Source organism: Lithobates pipiens, unplaced genomic scaffold, assembly GCF_037356315.1.
Source record: "Lithobates pipiens isolate NorthernLeopardFrog02 unplaced genomic scaffold, aLitPip1_a1.2 Scaffold_10, whole genome shotgun sequence".
NCBI lineage: Eukaryota > Metazoa > Chordata > Amphibia > Anura > Ranidae > Lithobates > Lithobates pipiens.
Genome location: NW_027507686.1, coordinates 122,749,195 through 122,765,844, shown reverse-complemented (window position 1 = coordinate 122,765,844; position 16,650 = coordinate 122,749,195). Strand labels below are relative to the sequence as shown.

Sequence of the window (16,650 nt, the reverse complement as noted above, 5' to 3'; positions counted from 1 at the left end):
AGCTCTGACTGTGGGTGTGATGGACTACATCCTAATTGTCATTCAATCCCACCTAGTCAACCCTACAGGAAGAGTCCAAACCTCCCAAGTCCCACCTCACAGACCACAGCATTATTCAAATAGGAAATATTCATTCATTCACAATCTATTCTGATAGTTAGGGCAGGATGGAATGGATCACAATTAAAATTCAATCCTGCCCAGTTAAATATGCTGACCAGCAGTGGCGGCCGGTGCTCAAAAAAATTTTTTTTTGGGGGGGGGGAGATTGACGACACAAACTAACATCATCCTCCCTAAGTCCTAAGACTCCCTGGCCAATAGGGGCTTCATGATTGGACGGTAGGAGAATGAGGGAGATAATGGCAAATATTAATTCGCTATTGTCACACAAGTGGGTGTGCTCTATGCCCCAAGCCCAGCCTTTTTTGAAGCCTATTAGAGCCTCTGGCTCTAATCACATGCTTCAAAAAAAAAAAAACACCGGGTGCCTGAATTACAGTGGAGGTGGTGTTTTTTTGGAGCACCTGATTGGGCTTCAAAATATGTGGGCTTGTGGCACAGAGCATTGCACCATGAGCCCACCCAGGTGTTACAACAGTGAATGAATATGGTGTGGTGTGGTAATATGGTGTGGTGGTGTGGTACTGTTTGCCGCCACCCCCCCCCCCCCCCCAAAGAAAATTGCCACCGGCCGCCACTGGACTGCACATACACTTTACAACAACCAAAGATTTGTGTGTGACTAAATTTAGTTTTGTGTGTGTGTTGTGTGTGCAAACACTATGTATAGTACACATTACAAATCATGCCTTCAACAAAGACAATTTGTTGTTTCTCTTTTTTAAAAAAATGAGATCAGAGCAACGAAAAACCATGATCATGTAATGAGTCTTAAGGGGCCGTTACACACTCTCATCAAGAGTGCCTGACTATGCCTGCCCTTTATGCCCAGCTGTTTAAATGGGATGTGATCTATGAATGGACGGGAAGGAACTATAACTCACCTGTTCATCCAACGTCCTTAGATCCTGTTTCATTCAGAGAAGCTTTATAGCTGCTGTGGATGGCGGAGGGGACTGGCATAGTCGGGCTCTTGATTGGAGCCTATGAGAGACCCTTAGTTGTAATAACCCCCACATTACTGGAAGATTATGTGGGTAAGGGGGCATGGGCGGTGGAGGATTTCTAAAAGAACACATTCAGCACAAGGGACACTACTTACAAACTGCAAGTTAAGTCCTTTGTGCTGATTTTTCTGTTTTTTATTTTGGTTTCTATTAAACTCTAGGCTTGGTTCACATCGCACTGGTACAGGTGTGACCAAGCACAGGCACATTTCTGCACGTCGCATGTAGACAGGGCCGTCTTTAATATTGACTGGACCCTGGGCAAACATTTTCTTGGTCCCCCTCTTCCATTCACTTTCGCTCTCCACATGCTTTAAAACATACAATAAATAGCAGCCAGACTCAAAATCTGTTTACTTAATCAGATCAGGCAGCGATTGCCGCTCACTGCCTGGTTGCTAGAGGTTACAGCACGCATTATGGCTCACTGTTTATTTTCTAGAGGTTACAGCACATGACTTCTGCTTTCAATACTGCTCACTGTTGGTTCCTAGAGGTTACTGCATATCCTTACTGCTCAATGATTGGTTGCAAGAGATTAATGCACAGCATTACTGCTCACTGATTGGTTGCTAAAGGTTACAGCACATTGACTCTTCACTGCCTGTACACCATGGACTGGGGAGGTGAGGGGTCCCATCAATAGAGGAACAACTCCTAGGAATCCTAAGACTACTGGGATCAGTGGCAATGCAGGGGGAGGGGGGGTGTGATCAGTGGCAATACTGCCCAGTTAAATATTGATTTGATCAGTAACAGTGGTATACACACTGTCTTGTTTGTTTATTGGGTTTAGCGCACATATCCTGCTATTCGGATTTCTACACTGGCCACCAATGTAAGGGGGATTTACACTCACCACCAATTTAAAGGGGGCTTCTAAATGGACCATCAATGTAAGAGAGGATTCAAAACTGACCACAAATGCAAGTTTGGATTTTTTAAATCAATATAAAGAGGATTTTCTATACTGCCCATCAATGTAATGGGGATTTACACTGACCACTAATGTAATAGGAGCATTCACAGTAACCACCAATGTGAAGAGGGATTTACACTGACTACCAATGTAACTGAGACATTTAGCTTGCATTCACATTTGTGTGTGTTGGAAATACATGCAAAATCGCTTTCCTGACTCCACAGAAACATGCTGCCCTTTAGTAGATACACAGCAGTGCCATTAAAGTGGATGTAAACCCAATGTCATCCTTTCTAAACTACTGCCATAGGGGTTATCTATAAGGGTATACATGCCTCCTGCATGTATCCCTACCTGTCAAATGTCTCCCCTCTGTCTGTTATGAGAACCGAAAAACTGCATATTCTGTGGGTGGGTCTGTTGTCTGGAGCTTGGTGGGTGGAGTTGTGATGTCAGTAGACTCCCAGCCCACCTCTACACACCTCTTGTCAATATGCATTTTTTTTCCTGTGTATTTCTTACACTGAACTTCTGCTATGATCTTTAACATCCAGTGAAAAGACAGGAAAGTAACCACATGACTTGAGCATGCCCAATTATGCTGAGGTGGGGAACATCCAATCCTGGCAGAGCAGCAGAATAAAGGAGTGGGAGGGAATTAAAAAATAATGCATGTCTCTTAGGCTAGTGCATGAGATATGTAAATCACCTGTCACTCACAGCAAGGGGGAGGATTTGACAACGTTTTTCTCTGTTTGTCAAGATTTATCTAACTGAACAATAAAAGGATTGCTCAGAGCTGGATTAACTCTTTGTGGCAAGACTGGGCTCAAATAATAGGGAATCTTATACTCTACATTATGACATCAAAAAATAAATAATTTTTCGGGTTTATATCCACTTTAATTGTTAATGAACATTAACCAAAATTCAGGGTGCTGTAACACCATGTTATTTTGAAGAAGGGTTCCACCTCCAATTTTTACTTTTGCAGAACAGGCTGATGTTAGGCTTAATGACTATAGTTGTAGGCAGCACTTTCAAGCATGCTCCTTTACCTCCCCAGTGGGCAGCATTCAGCAGAAGTGATGGTAGATATGACCTTAGGGGGACATGATATACATATGAATGCCGCCTCTATTTACATATCAATGCAGCGGTCCGTTAATATTTACATATTAATGCAGCCGCTATTTACATATCAATGCAGGCTATTTACATGTGAACACAGGGTCTGCAGGTCATCTGTACATGGCAAAAGGGCAGAGCTGGGCAGCAGCAACAGAACTTTACACTGAGACACAGCAGAGGACTAAAAATTCAAGGGATAAGGGAATTTAAACTGGGATAGTTGGCAAGTATGAGGCAGCTGCTTTGGGCCCCACAACAATGATGAGGCCCAGGGCAGCTGCTCCTTTTGCCCTGCCTTAAAAATGGTCCTGCATGTAGAGTAGCTGATTAATATAAATTGAGCTGACTTATGCACAAGAAACTTGTAATAGACTCTTTTCCAAAAACACGCTGCACTGAATTCCAATAATTAATGGCACTACCGTGCACCTGCTAAAAGGTGCATTTCTACTGCATAGCTATAACCCCATTTTACTGTAATGCAGAGTTCTCAAATGTTATTTGACAAAATCCCAACAGACTTGCTTACAGTTAAAATCGTGATTACATAGTTAATCTGGTTGACGCAAGACACAAGTCTATCCAGTTCAACCCAGAGAAAAGTGATTATTAGCATTTCTAAGAGCTCTTATTATGATGGAGAAAACAGTATGTTCTGGTTCAATATCCAGGAAGTCATGACTAAAGAGAGATGCAGTGGTGGACAAGAAAATTTAACAGTATAGCTGTTGCATCCATTGTGTTCCTAAAAAGGGAACAATAGAAAGTAAGGGAGAGAACAGGTTAAATAATGAATCCAAGTACTGATAAATGAATTATATTTTCTGTTATCCAGATGAAAACACTGAATACTTTGAAGCTTTACAGAAGCTCATAGAAACTATGTTTGAAACCTACAAGAGCCCCGTGGCACTCATTGCACACAGCATGGGAAACCTGTATACACTTTATTTCCTCAACCACCAGACCCAAAACTGGAAGGAAAAATACATTCATTCTTTTGTGGCTCTTGGTGCTCCTTGGGGTGGAGTTTCTAAAACAATGCGAGTTCTTGCTTCAGGTCAGTATGAAATTTAATTATTTAACACCTGCTCTAAAGTACACATAACATTTATTCAAATAACAGCTAAACTGGCATGGGCACTCAGCAGTAATTTAAAATGTGTCTTTAAGGTCTCTTGTACGCTGGTGCCAAAACACACCACCATTATAGGTGTTTTGCCTTTTTTTTTTTTTTTAATGATCTGAATGCAGCCTGTTGCTTTCATTGAACCTGTACACAAAGGGGAGAAAATATCTAGTGTCACATTTAGATCCGTAAAAAAAACAAAAAAACAATCTGTGTCACAAGTACAAACAGCACAAACATTCAGTGGACTTTAAGGGCCCGTTCACACCACAGTTTCATAGTTTCATAGTTAGTTTCATAGTTAGTAAGGTTGAATAAAGACACCAGTCCATCCAGTTCAACCTGAGTGTCTACAATTTTCCCCATCCCTATACATTACACACTCATATTGGTCCCTACCCTCAAGGAGCCCACAATCCAAGGTCTCCATTCATATACTAGGGCCAATTTTGGACAGAAGCCAATTAACCTACCTGCATGTCTTTGGTTTGTGGGAGGAAACTGGAGTACCCAGAGGAAACCCACGCAGGCACAGGGAGAACATGCAAACTCCAGGCAGGTAGCGTCGTGGTTGGGATTTGAACCACAGTGTAGTGCTTTTTTTCTGCATCAAAAAAGCATGGAAAGTAGACTATTTGGGTTTCAGTGTAATAGTTCAATCCAGCACAGTGTGTTCCAATGCTTTTCAGTTCTAGAGAAAAAAGTGTAACATGCTATACTGGAATGCAGTAAAACGCATTAAAAAAACGTGCAGGCAGAAAAGGATCCTGAACGGACCTGGAAGACTTTTGTGTTGTGAATGAGCACTTGGTGTTAATAAATCCACAACTGTAAAATCAGTTTGTATATGAAGTAAAGCATGCTTGTTATACTCACTGTGGAACCTAGGGGTTAATCCTCTACATTATGTAAAAAAGTTGTTTGATCGGTTGCTCTTCCTCCCATTCTTCCACAGACCCCAATCTATCTGCTGATAGAACAGAGGCTAGGGAACAAGCTGCACATGTTCGGTTTGGTGTGTATTGCTAGATAGTTTTTAGGGTCAGGGGTCCTGCAGTCCTATAGGACAGTCAGAGCAGAATGAAGTCTCTTCCTACAGGCTTTAACCAGACACTGATTGAAGTCACAAGAATGCTCTAACTGTTGATGAAAAATGTATTTATCTGTTTATATTTACTAAAACTATTGCATTTCAATGTGCTGTGTACCGTGGGAGGCCAGATATAGTGAATACAGGGTCCTGGTTTTAGCAACACTTTAAGGCACCCCGCACAAAAGTTTAATAAAAACACATCATTTCATTAACATGAACATTTCATGAACAAATGAAAATAAAATTATATCATATTCATGTATAGCATCAAATATAAATTAACCTTATCTTTATTGGTTATGTCACACTCCCAGTATAGAGTATCTCACAAAAGTGTGTACATCCCTCACATTTTTGTAAATATTTTATTCATGTGACAACACTGAAGAAAATAAATTTTACTGCAGTGTAAAGTAGTGAGTGAACAGCTTGTATAACAGTGTCAATTTGCTGTCCCCTCAAAATAACTCAACACACAGCCATTAATGTCTAAACCTAAGTGAAAATGTCCAAATTGGGCCTAAAGTGTTAATTTGTTTGTGTGGCCACCATTATTTTCCAGCACTGCCTTAACCATTGGTGAACTCTTGGGCATGGAGTTCACCAGAGCTTCACAGGTTGCCCCTGGAGTCCTCTTCCACTCCTCCATGGCAACATCATGGAGCTGGTGGATGTTATAGATCTTGCGCTCGTCCACCTTCAGTTTAAGGATGCCCCACAGATGCTCAATAGGGTTTAGGTCTGGAGACATGCTTGGTCAGTCCATCACCTTTACCCTCAGCTTCTTTAGCAAGGCAGTGGTCATCTTGGAGGTGTGTTTGGGTTTGTTATCATGTTAGAATACTACCCTGCGCCCCAGTCTCCAAGGGGAGGGGATCATGCTCTGCTTCAGTTTGTCACAGTACATGTTGGCATTCATGGTTCCCTCAATAAACTGTAGCTCTCCAGTGGCGGCAGCACTCATGCAGCCCCAGACCATGAAACTCCCACCACCATGCTTGACTGTAGGCAGGACACACTTGTCTTTGTACTCCTCGTGTGGTTGCCACCACACACGCTTGACACCATCTGAACCAGATAATTTTATCTTGGTCTTAGACCACAGGACATGGTTCCAGTAATCCATTTCCTTAGTCTGCTTGTCTTCAGAAAACTGTTTTCAGGCTTTCCTGTGCATTTATCTTTAGAAGTGGCTTCCATCTGGGATGACAGCCATGCAGACCAATTCAATTCAGTGTGCCACATATGGTCTGAGCACTGACAGGCTGACCCCACACCCCTTAAACCTCTGCAGCAATACTGGCAGCACTTATACGCCTATTTCCCAAATACAACCTCTGGATATGACGCTGAGCACGTGCACTCAACTTCTTTGGTCGACCATGGCGAGGCCTGTTCTGAGTGGAACATGTCCTGTTAAACCGCTGTATGGTCTTGGATACCGTGCTGCAGCTCAGTTTCAGGGTCTTGGCAATCTTATTATAGCCTAGGCCAGCGATGGTGAACCTTGGCACCCCAGATGTTTTGGAACTACATTTCCCATGATGCTCACCTATACTGCAGAGTGCATGAGCATCATGGGAAATGTAGTTCCAAAACATCTGGGGTACCAAGGTTCGCCATCACTGGCCTAGGCCATCTTTATGTAGAGTAACAATTATTTTATTCAGATTCTCAGAGAGTTCTTTGCCATGAGGTGCCATGTTGAACTTCCAGTGACCAGTATGAGAGAGTGAGAGCGAAAACACCAAATTTAACACACCTGCTCCCCATTCACACCCGAGACCTTGTAACACTGAGTCACATGGAGGAAAAATGGCTAATTGGGCCCTATTTGGACATTTTCACTTAGGCGTGTACTCAGTTTTGTTGCCAGCGGTTTAGACATTAATGGCTGTGTGTTAAATTATTTTGAGGGGACAGCAAATTTACACTGTTATACAAGCTGTACACTCACTACTTTACATTGTAGCAAAGTGTCATTTCTCAAGTGTTGTCACATGAAAAGATAGAATAAAATATTTACAAAAAGTTGAGGGGTGTACTCACTTTTGTGAGATACTTTATGTATTCAATACCAATATGAACAGTAAATTACATCCATAAAAATACTTAGTGGAACCTTACCCATAACAATTTGATAAAAAAGAATGCTATTTAGCAAGCAAGGAACTTGCATTGCACGTTAAAAATTATGCTACCAAAATTAGTGTGTGCTGTAAATTGCCTCCAGCATTGCTTCTGTTTCTTTTTGCTGGAACCTGCCATTTTGCTGAAGCCCAGATTTCTGAACAGCAGTAAATCAAAGTAGAATCAAATTTATCGATTTAACCTTTTCAAAAAGCTGTTGCATCCCTGGAAAGCCGGAATTGCTAACTGTCACATTTGCTTGTGTCCGCAACCAAACTGTCCATCAAATGGCTGGTGTCATAACTGATCACATGTGCAGCACCATGGCACTTGCAGATCAATCAGCAGCAGCTTCCTTGGCTCTAAAGGATAGTAGGGTTTAATTCTGCTTTAAGGCTATCAGTATATTGGCTGCTACAAATTTGCCTAAAATAGAGGGGGAACGGAGTATGTGCAGAGCAGGGTGAGACAGTATATTACTGGATTTTAACAGTATACACACTTATTTTTAATGTTTTACATAGCTATACCTGCAAAAGGGGACAGTCTGAAGTGATCTAGCAGGACTTCATTTTCTGACAAAAGTTCCACTTTAAAGGGGTTGTAAAGCTATTTTTTTTTTTAAATAACAAACATGTTATACTTACCCCCACTGTGCAGCTTGTTTTGCACAGAGTGGCCCGAACCTGGTCTTCTGGGGTCCCTCGGCGGCTGTCTCTGCTTCCCTCCGCAAGTACTTCTCACTTTCATGTGAGCTCCCTAGCATGGTGAAAAGCACTTGCGGAGCGCGCTCCCGTGATCGGCACTGTGAGATGTTTTTTCACCTTAATGCAAAAAAAAAAATATTTACCTTTACAACCCCTTTAATGTCTCTACATATTAGCATTTATAACGTATCTGACTGGGGGTGGCCCTTCGCTTAGCTTACATACATTAGCCGCACCTCCACTTTGAATAGTAGATTATGCTATAGCTAAAAGAAAAAGTATACTTGTGTAAATGCAAGCACTGTACAGACTATACCTGCATTTTTTGCTATGTGACTTTCTGCCAGTAAAATCGGCATTCGTACGTCAATAGAGTATGCAAGGACACTAAAATGTATGTCAAGTACTCATGTGAGTGTGGTATGGAATCTTAATTAAGATTTCAATGTTTTATTTTTCAATGACCCCAACCTTATGGTAAATTAGTGCATACCACAATCCTTTCCTGAGTTTGTTAATTTATGGGGTTTTCTTACCAAGGTATAAATATCTCCCAACAAAATTAATAAGTAAATAATTTGGCTTTATTAATTAACGAGTATAATAATACAATTTCATATAGAATTAAATATTCTGGTGATCGATATTTTACACATACATTATCAAAACATCAACACGGCAATGAAACAATCTCTCTAAATATTACAATTTACTCAGGGAAGCCCAAATTGGTCTGTTGGAAAAATATGTGCGGTAATCACGCTTTATATTCAAGAACACAATATCCCTGGCTGCTCAGGGAAACAGTCCTCTGAATAAAGGAATCCAAAGTATGTCTCTCAGAGTCAACAGAAACATATTGTCAATTTCAAATAAATATTAAACCAACAGAGCTGCTAAAATTAAATGGGCAACGGAACTCTCCCTGGGACCAGAGAAATTTAAATGGACGTCAACAAGTTTGTCTGAATTCCTCTAAACACGGTTATAATAATACACGGCCTAGACAATCAATGTCAATACATAAACTATAAGTATAATCCCTACAATTTTTGAGAGGAAAGATAAGTAGGATTTGTATGCTCTGTATCTTACCAACAGCTTAAAAAGAGAAGATGTCTGCCAATCTCTCAGTGCATCGAGTGGTTCCAGTTACAAGGTCCAGCAAGCTGGGGAGTGGTCAAAATATCAGCAGACTTCTTGATTGTCTAGGGGTGTATCTGGTGTGTGTGTCTGTGATCCCTCCTCTATGGCCCTCACAACCTTTATACCATTTTGGAACAATACGCTCATAAAATTATAAGCTCAGCCCAGAAGTTTTGGCTCATTCTCCATTGGTTGGGGAATTCTAATGATTTTCCTGAAAAATTTTAGGTAATATCTTCAGCCACTGGACAGATAATGAGTATTTATCTATATTTTGGGGATATGAATATATGTCTATACTGTTTAGGGATCCCCAGTAATTGGTATAAAATATAATCATTTAGCATAAATATGATTAATATCACACTGTCAGGTCACCTGTGACCAGGTGACAGATGCACTCCGTAGGAGTCGGAAGTGCAATGCTAAGATAGTGGACCCTAGGACTGACTGCTGCGGATAGTACCCAGGGAGGTTCAGGAAGCAGGTCTATTGGATCACTAACACAGATCCCAGTGGGAGCTAGAGCATATATTCCCCAGGAAGAGGAGTCTAAGAGCCAGCAGGTTTTCACCAGAGCCTCTAGTGGTGAGGATGGACTGCGCTGCAGTCTGGCTCCAGGTCACGGCCCCTAGGGTCTCGCAGCTCATGCTCACGGTAGACTACAGGAGAAGGAAGCAGCAGGCTAGAACAAAAAAGGGATAAGGCAAAGGTCAGGGTGACTAGCAGACAGGAACAGAGTACAGAGAACAGAGTACACGCCAAAGGTTCAGGGTCTTTTCTCTCTCATTTGTAATATTTCTATTTCTTTTTTACATTTTTGATATTTCTCTTGTAGTTTTTTAAATAAGCGATGGGATTTGCGAATATAAATCGGTCACACCATAGACAAGTACCCTACCTAAGTTTTCCTGAGGCCCACTAGCCTTTTCTGGCTTGAGGTAGCTACCGCTGGGGCGGGAACACCATCCTGTCCATTTCTAGATGAACACGATTTATTATCACTACCAGCCATGTTATAATACAACCATTATTTTTTACAATGTATATGCAAATACAATCACCAGTATGTTCTGTAATATGGTAAGATTCCCTCTTACAAAATATCTCAGAAGTGCTTGCCAATTTTATGTTGTGAGTGTGGTATGAAATCTTAATTAAGATCTGTGTTTTGTTTTTCAGTTCCTCCAACCTTACGTTAAATTAGTGCATACCACAATCCTTTCCTGAGTTTAATTTATGGGGTTTTCTCAGCAATGTATAATTTTTCCCAACAAAATGAATAAGTAAATAATTTGACTTTATTCATTAACAAGTATATTAATACAATTTCATACAGAACTAGATTTTCTGTTGATTGATATTTCACACATACATTATCAAAACATCAACACGGCAATGAAACAATATCTCTAAATATTACAATTTACTCAGGGAAGCCCAAATTGGTCTGTTGGAAAAATATGTGCGGTAAACACAATATACCTTGTCACTTAAGCCGCGTACACACGGGCGGACTGTATGGCCAACTTAGTCCGTCGAAACACATTTCAGCGGACAGTCTGCTCGTGTGTGGGCTTCAGCGGACTTTTTCAGCGTGCAGTCTGGCGTACTAAGTATTTCGGAATTTCCGTAATACTGTCCGTCATACTTTGGTTTCAGCAGACAATCCGCTCGTGAGTAGGCTAGTTGGACGGACTAAGAATGGCGCATGCTCAGAAAGGATTTACACGGCGAAAGGTTGCATTGCTGTGTATTGGACTTCCTATTTCTAGTCCCGTCGTACGTGCTGTACACGTCATCGCGCAAGCTTTCGACGGACTGTTTGTGCATCCGTGTGTGGTCAAGTCCGTTCATTCGAAAGTAGGACGGACTGTCCGTCGGATTGTATGACGGACTAAGTAGGCCATACAATCCGCCCGTGTGTACGCGGCCTTAGGGAAACAGTCCTATGAATTTCTTCGGCCGGAAGGAATCCAAAGTATGTCTCACAGAGTCAACAGGAAAATATTGTCAATTTTAAATATTAAACCAACAGAGCTGCTAAAATTAAATGGGCAATGGAACTCTCCCTGGAACCACAGAAATTTAAATGGATGTCAACAAGTTTGTCTGAATTCGCCTAAAAACGACTACACGACTAGACAATCCATTAATGTCAATACATAAACTATAAGTATAATCCCTACAATTTTTGAGAGGAAAGAGAAGTAGGATTTGTATGATCTATATCTTTCCAACAGCTTAAAAGGGGAAGATGTCTGCCAATCTCTCAGTGTGAGGGCTGGAGTCCATCATGGCGCAGAGATGTAGTCTCACCCTTGCAAATAGACACAGCCCACGGTAACAAAGAGATAAGCTACCTGGGCTGTGAATCTGTGCATGGGGGCTTGACAGGAATTTGCCAAAGGATTGTGCAGGTAAAGCCGTAGTCAGGGATTCCAGAAGTCAGAATAAACTATATAGAAGCCAGAGTCGGAAGCCGGGGTCAGTCTTGGAACACTGTAACTTGAACACAAGAACACAGGAACCTTTGGCGACAAGAGACAATGAACTGACCCAACCCTCAGAGTGACACATGGTTTTATACCCAGCTAATTAGGTAACCTGCCACAGCTGATCTAAGAGTGACAGGTACAAACAGAATTGCCCACAGTACTTTATGCAAAACTAGGCATGGCTGGAAAGCAGGCAGAATAGAACTGAGGTGTGGCTCAGAGGTAAAGAAACAGAGGCACGAACAAACAGTCATTAGTTCAATACCACCTAGAGCCACTTGGTGCCCGACCACGCCTGGCCATCTAAAAGACACGGTAGGGACCGTGACACTCAGTGCATCAAGTGGTTCCAGTCACAAGTTCCAGCAAGCTGGGGAATGGTCAAAATATCAGCAGACTTCTTGATCGTCTAGGGGTGTATAGGTCTGTGATCCCTTCTCTATGGCCCTCACAACCTTTATACCATTTTGGGACAATAAGCTCATAAAATGATAAGCTCAGCCCAGAAGTTTTGGCTCATTCTCCATTGGTTGGGGAATTCTAATGATTTACCTGAAAAATTTTAGGAAATATCATGTTCAGCCACTGGATTTGTCTGAAGACAGAAAATGTGTTCTAAACTTTTTTTGTTAAAAGAAGGAATACGTTTTCTTTTATAATGAGTATTTATCTATATTTTGGGGATATGAATATATGTCTGTACTGTTTAGGGATCCTCAGTAATTGGTACAAAATATAATCATTTAGTATAAAAATAATATCACACACAATTGATAATTATATGAGCAGCTGGATGATTCCAATTATTTACTATTCCAATATTGGTGTCTAATTTGTCCTTTTGGTGTAAACATTAAAGTGGAAGTAAACTCCCCTATTGTTTTCAGCCAAGGAAGCTGCCATCTTTGCCTCTGTTTAATCTTCAACTGCTATGGTGCTGCACATGTGATTCGTTATGACACCAGCCATTGGATGGTTTGATAGTTTGGCTGAGAGCACAGCCAATGTGCAGTTAGCATTCCCGGGATGCCTTTTTTTTTTAACTGTTTAAATCAATGGGTTTACTTCCACTTTAACTTTGTATCATAGTTATTGAGACAGCTGGAGTCAACATTGGGGTTGCCTAAGGATATAAATTCACCCTGAACACAGTGGGTTTATTTATCTACTTCTTTTCTTTAATTGAAAGCTTTGTAACTTGGATTTGGAAACATACATTTTTTTCTTTGTTAGCTGGTTTTGGGTAAGATGACCATAGTGTTCATGTTTATTCAGCTTCAATACAGGATCCTGCTTCTTGATTTTAGCCTACGGATGGTATAACTTAGTCACCTATTTCTTTTGGGAGGGGAAATGCTCTTTTGAGAGTGCTGATTCAGTTTAAAGTTTAAATAAAAAATATATGATATTTTGATTTGTCTCCTGCCATGACAGTACATAATAAAAGTAGAACTAAAAACAAAAGTTTTTTCCCCATTTTGGATAGAGTATGGAAGGGTTATAACCCATTTTAAATTTTGTTGAATTCTGTGTCCCATTGGGAAGATTTTCCTTCACTTCCTGTCCCATAGCCAAAACAGGAAGTGAGAAAATCTCTCCAAACAGGGAATCCCTGGTTGTCACCAAAACTAGTGTTCATTTTCCTTCCTATTACTCTTCTGCCGACAAACTAATATCCAAAACTAAAGGGAAAAGTTTTGCCTTTAGTTGCAGTATACTTTGAGGTGAACTGCTGAACTCCAGGCAGATATGCTGATAGGAGGTGAGAACAGGGTGACGGAGATGAACTTCTTGGTTTGCTGATTCTTCTTTCACTGTCCATTCACAGGGTGGGGTTGTGGAGGAGATCTGTAAGTGTTATGAACTGCAGAAGAAAGACATCATATGTCCTCCTCTGGCAGACAGGGCTGTGTTGGGTGACTGAGCTCTGTAAATCTCAGAACTAGATGGACAGAAATACAAATCTGTTGGCTACCTCCATACATGCATTTTTCATCTGTCTTTAGCTGTTTGCTTGGAGTTCAGCTTAAAATGACTTTCTTTCACAATAAATGCTGTTTTTTCTTATTTGTAAAAATGCTTTTAAAAGGCTTAGTAATTTTTATACCTAATATCTGCATTATAGGAGATAACAACAGAATTCCAGTAATCAGTTCATTGCGGATTCGAGACCAGCAGCGCTCAGCAGTGTCTACCAGTTGGCTACTTCCATACAGTAACACATGGTCCTTTGACAAAGTATTTGTAAGGACACAAAGCTCAAACTACACACTGCAGGACTATCAGAAGTTTTATAATGACATTGGCTTTCCAGAAGGTTGGGTCATGAGGAAAGAAACAGAGGGAATAATATCTTCTCTTACACCTCCTGGAGTTCCTGTACACTGTCTTTATGGTACTGAAGTCGACACTCCTGATTCATTCCAGTATGATACTTTCCCAGACAAAGACCCAAACGTAATATATGGACCTGGAGATGGAACAGTTAACATAGAAAGTGCCTTACAGTGTCGTAAGTGGGTGGGCAGGCAGAAACAGACAGTATCTTTAGTGGAGCTGCCGGGTAATGAACACATTGCAATGTTGTCAAATATGACCACCATATCTTACATCAAGACGGTCCTTTTAGGTACATAGCCTACTACTCTTAAAAATGTTGCAATTTGCCTTCTCAGTATGTTGAAAGGATTTTTAGCCTCTTTCATCTGTTTTTTAAGTGGTCATAACCACGAAATTTAAAGATTACCAGTCATTCATTTCTGTACAGTTTACCCAAACATTTTTAAGCCTTTTTTTTTTTTGAGTTGTACTTTGCACAATTTCCATCACATTTCACCTATGTTGTGCATATGAAGAAGACAAATGTTATTAGTAAAGAAATAGTTTGGGTGTTTTCACATTTCATTATAATTTAAGAAATGTTTACTGTTTGGTCACTGCATGCCTTTATCCATACTTTTATTATAGAATATATAAAGAATTGGCTACGCATACGTTTTCTTTCTTATATCTTTTGACCGAATACCAAAATTGAAAAACAAACAGGAGCTGCCCTTCATCTTACACCGTCAATAGCTAAACCAAGTTTGCTATTTTACATTAGGTTTTGTTCACACCATGTTTTTTTTCACATGTTTTGCAAGGGCCACAAAAAAAATGTTCTCTATGTGCCCTGTTTACACTATAACACTGGTATCATGTGCAGATTTTTTGTGCACAGTAATTTGCAACATGCACATGAAAACTGATGTCAGTGTGCATAAAAACTTACGTAAACTGATGTAAACTCATGTCTCTGCAAGTTTTCCCATCATTTTTCATGCATGTATGGTGTCAATGAACCCATACAGTCCTAAAAGTTATAAAAAAAATACCAGGAGGAGCTGTGTTGCAAGTACCGCTTAGTAGAATTGTTCAGATGAAACTGTAGCCACCCAAATCACTTCTACTTTTAGGCCCCCTAGAGATATGTGTTGCAGTAACACAATTTGACTGCACTTACCACAGTTCACTGCAGTACCTCTTATTTTCAGTGGTGCATCCTAACACCCAAAACACCTGTGTTGCAGCTCACCACACTGCACTGCACTGCCATGCTTTGTGGTGTACTACATCAGCATAAATCGTGCAGGTCCGCTTTCAGGCCAGAGAGAATTTAGCTTACTATGAACTTTATTTAACCCTTTGATTGTCATTCCATATTTAAGTTTAAATTGAAAAGGGCACAGCTTTGATCTATTGTATATATCACTGGTAGTCGTGCACGCACATTTTGTTTTACTTCTGAATTTAAAAGGGAAGCGCAGGATTAAAAAATAAACATACAGTACATACTCGCTTATGTGGCTACAACATTGATCCAATGCTTCAGTTGTCCCCCTGCTGACTCTTAACACAGAGAATTCAGTGATCACATGGCCGATTATTGCTCCATTTTTTGTCTTCAGTGAGCAGAGCGTGGTGACTGTCAGACACTGACTTTCTGCTCTGCCCATCCAATGAATTTTTTATTCTATGTCCTTTTGCTGATCTCCTACCTTCACCAACTATGTCATCCATGTTTTTCTGAGCTCTGTAGTTCCTCTGCAATAGGTTGCTGAACTTTCTGAAAAACCGTTCTTGCCTGCTGACTTTCTGCTTGTAAGATCGCTGGCTGCTAGTCCTCCCGTAACCTCAGCCAGTTGTCTGACATGCCCCCTTGTAGTTCTCTGTAAAGCGAGGAGTGAGGAAACAGACATGCAGTGGGCAGAGGGGGTCTCACAGCCCCCAGTCTGTATCACCCATGGAGAAGGTGTCCTCCTCTCTCCTCTCTCCTCCTTCTGCTGACAGTCAAGCCCCTTCTGTCCCCGCCGCCGCCCACCCACTTGCTATCTCTGTGCAGAGCGGGATTATTATCATAAATTACTTGTATGACACAGCAAGGATCTCCCACTGTGTCAGGTATCGTATATAAGAACACCGATCGCTGATGTCCCACGTCCCCCCTGTATAGGAACAGTGCGCTGTCAATCATAATACGGGTGGGAGATGGGACATCAGTGATCGGTGTTCTCATATACAATACCTGACAAAGTGGGAGATCCCCACTGTGTCATACAAGTCATTTCTGATAATCCTGACTCTGCACTGGTGGTCCCTGACATGGTGGTCCCTGACATGGTGGTTCTTGACATAGTGTTCTATGAGATGCGGCACTGGTGGTCCCCAACATGCGGCACTGGGGGTTCCTGACATACTACACTGGTGGTTCCTGAAATTCGGCAC

At 41.1% G+C, this 16,650-nt stretch overlaps 1 protein-coding gene across 2 annotated transcripts in view; it reads left to right on the top strand.

Annotated features, from left to right (window-relative positions):
• PLA2G15 (phospholipase A2 group XV) overlaps positions 1 to 14,877 on the top strand; it is a 281,014-nt gene extending 266,137 nt beyond the window's left edge. Inside the window, exons 5-6 of one of the 2 annotated variants that reach the window (XM_077457905.1) lie at positions 4,019 to 4,243; positions 14,012 to 14,877. In XM_077457905.1, coding sequence (XP_077314031.1) covers positions 4,019 to 4,243; positions 14,012 to 14,523 — 737 coding nt within the window. In that variant the 3' untranslated portion in view covers positions 14,524 to 14,877. The remainder of the gene's footprint in view (positions 1 to 4,018; positions 4,244 to 14,011) is intronic. The other variant, XM_077457913.1, reaches the window with a different exon arrangement.
• The last annotated feature ends 1,773 nt before the right edge of the window (positions 14,878 to 16,650 follow it).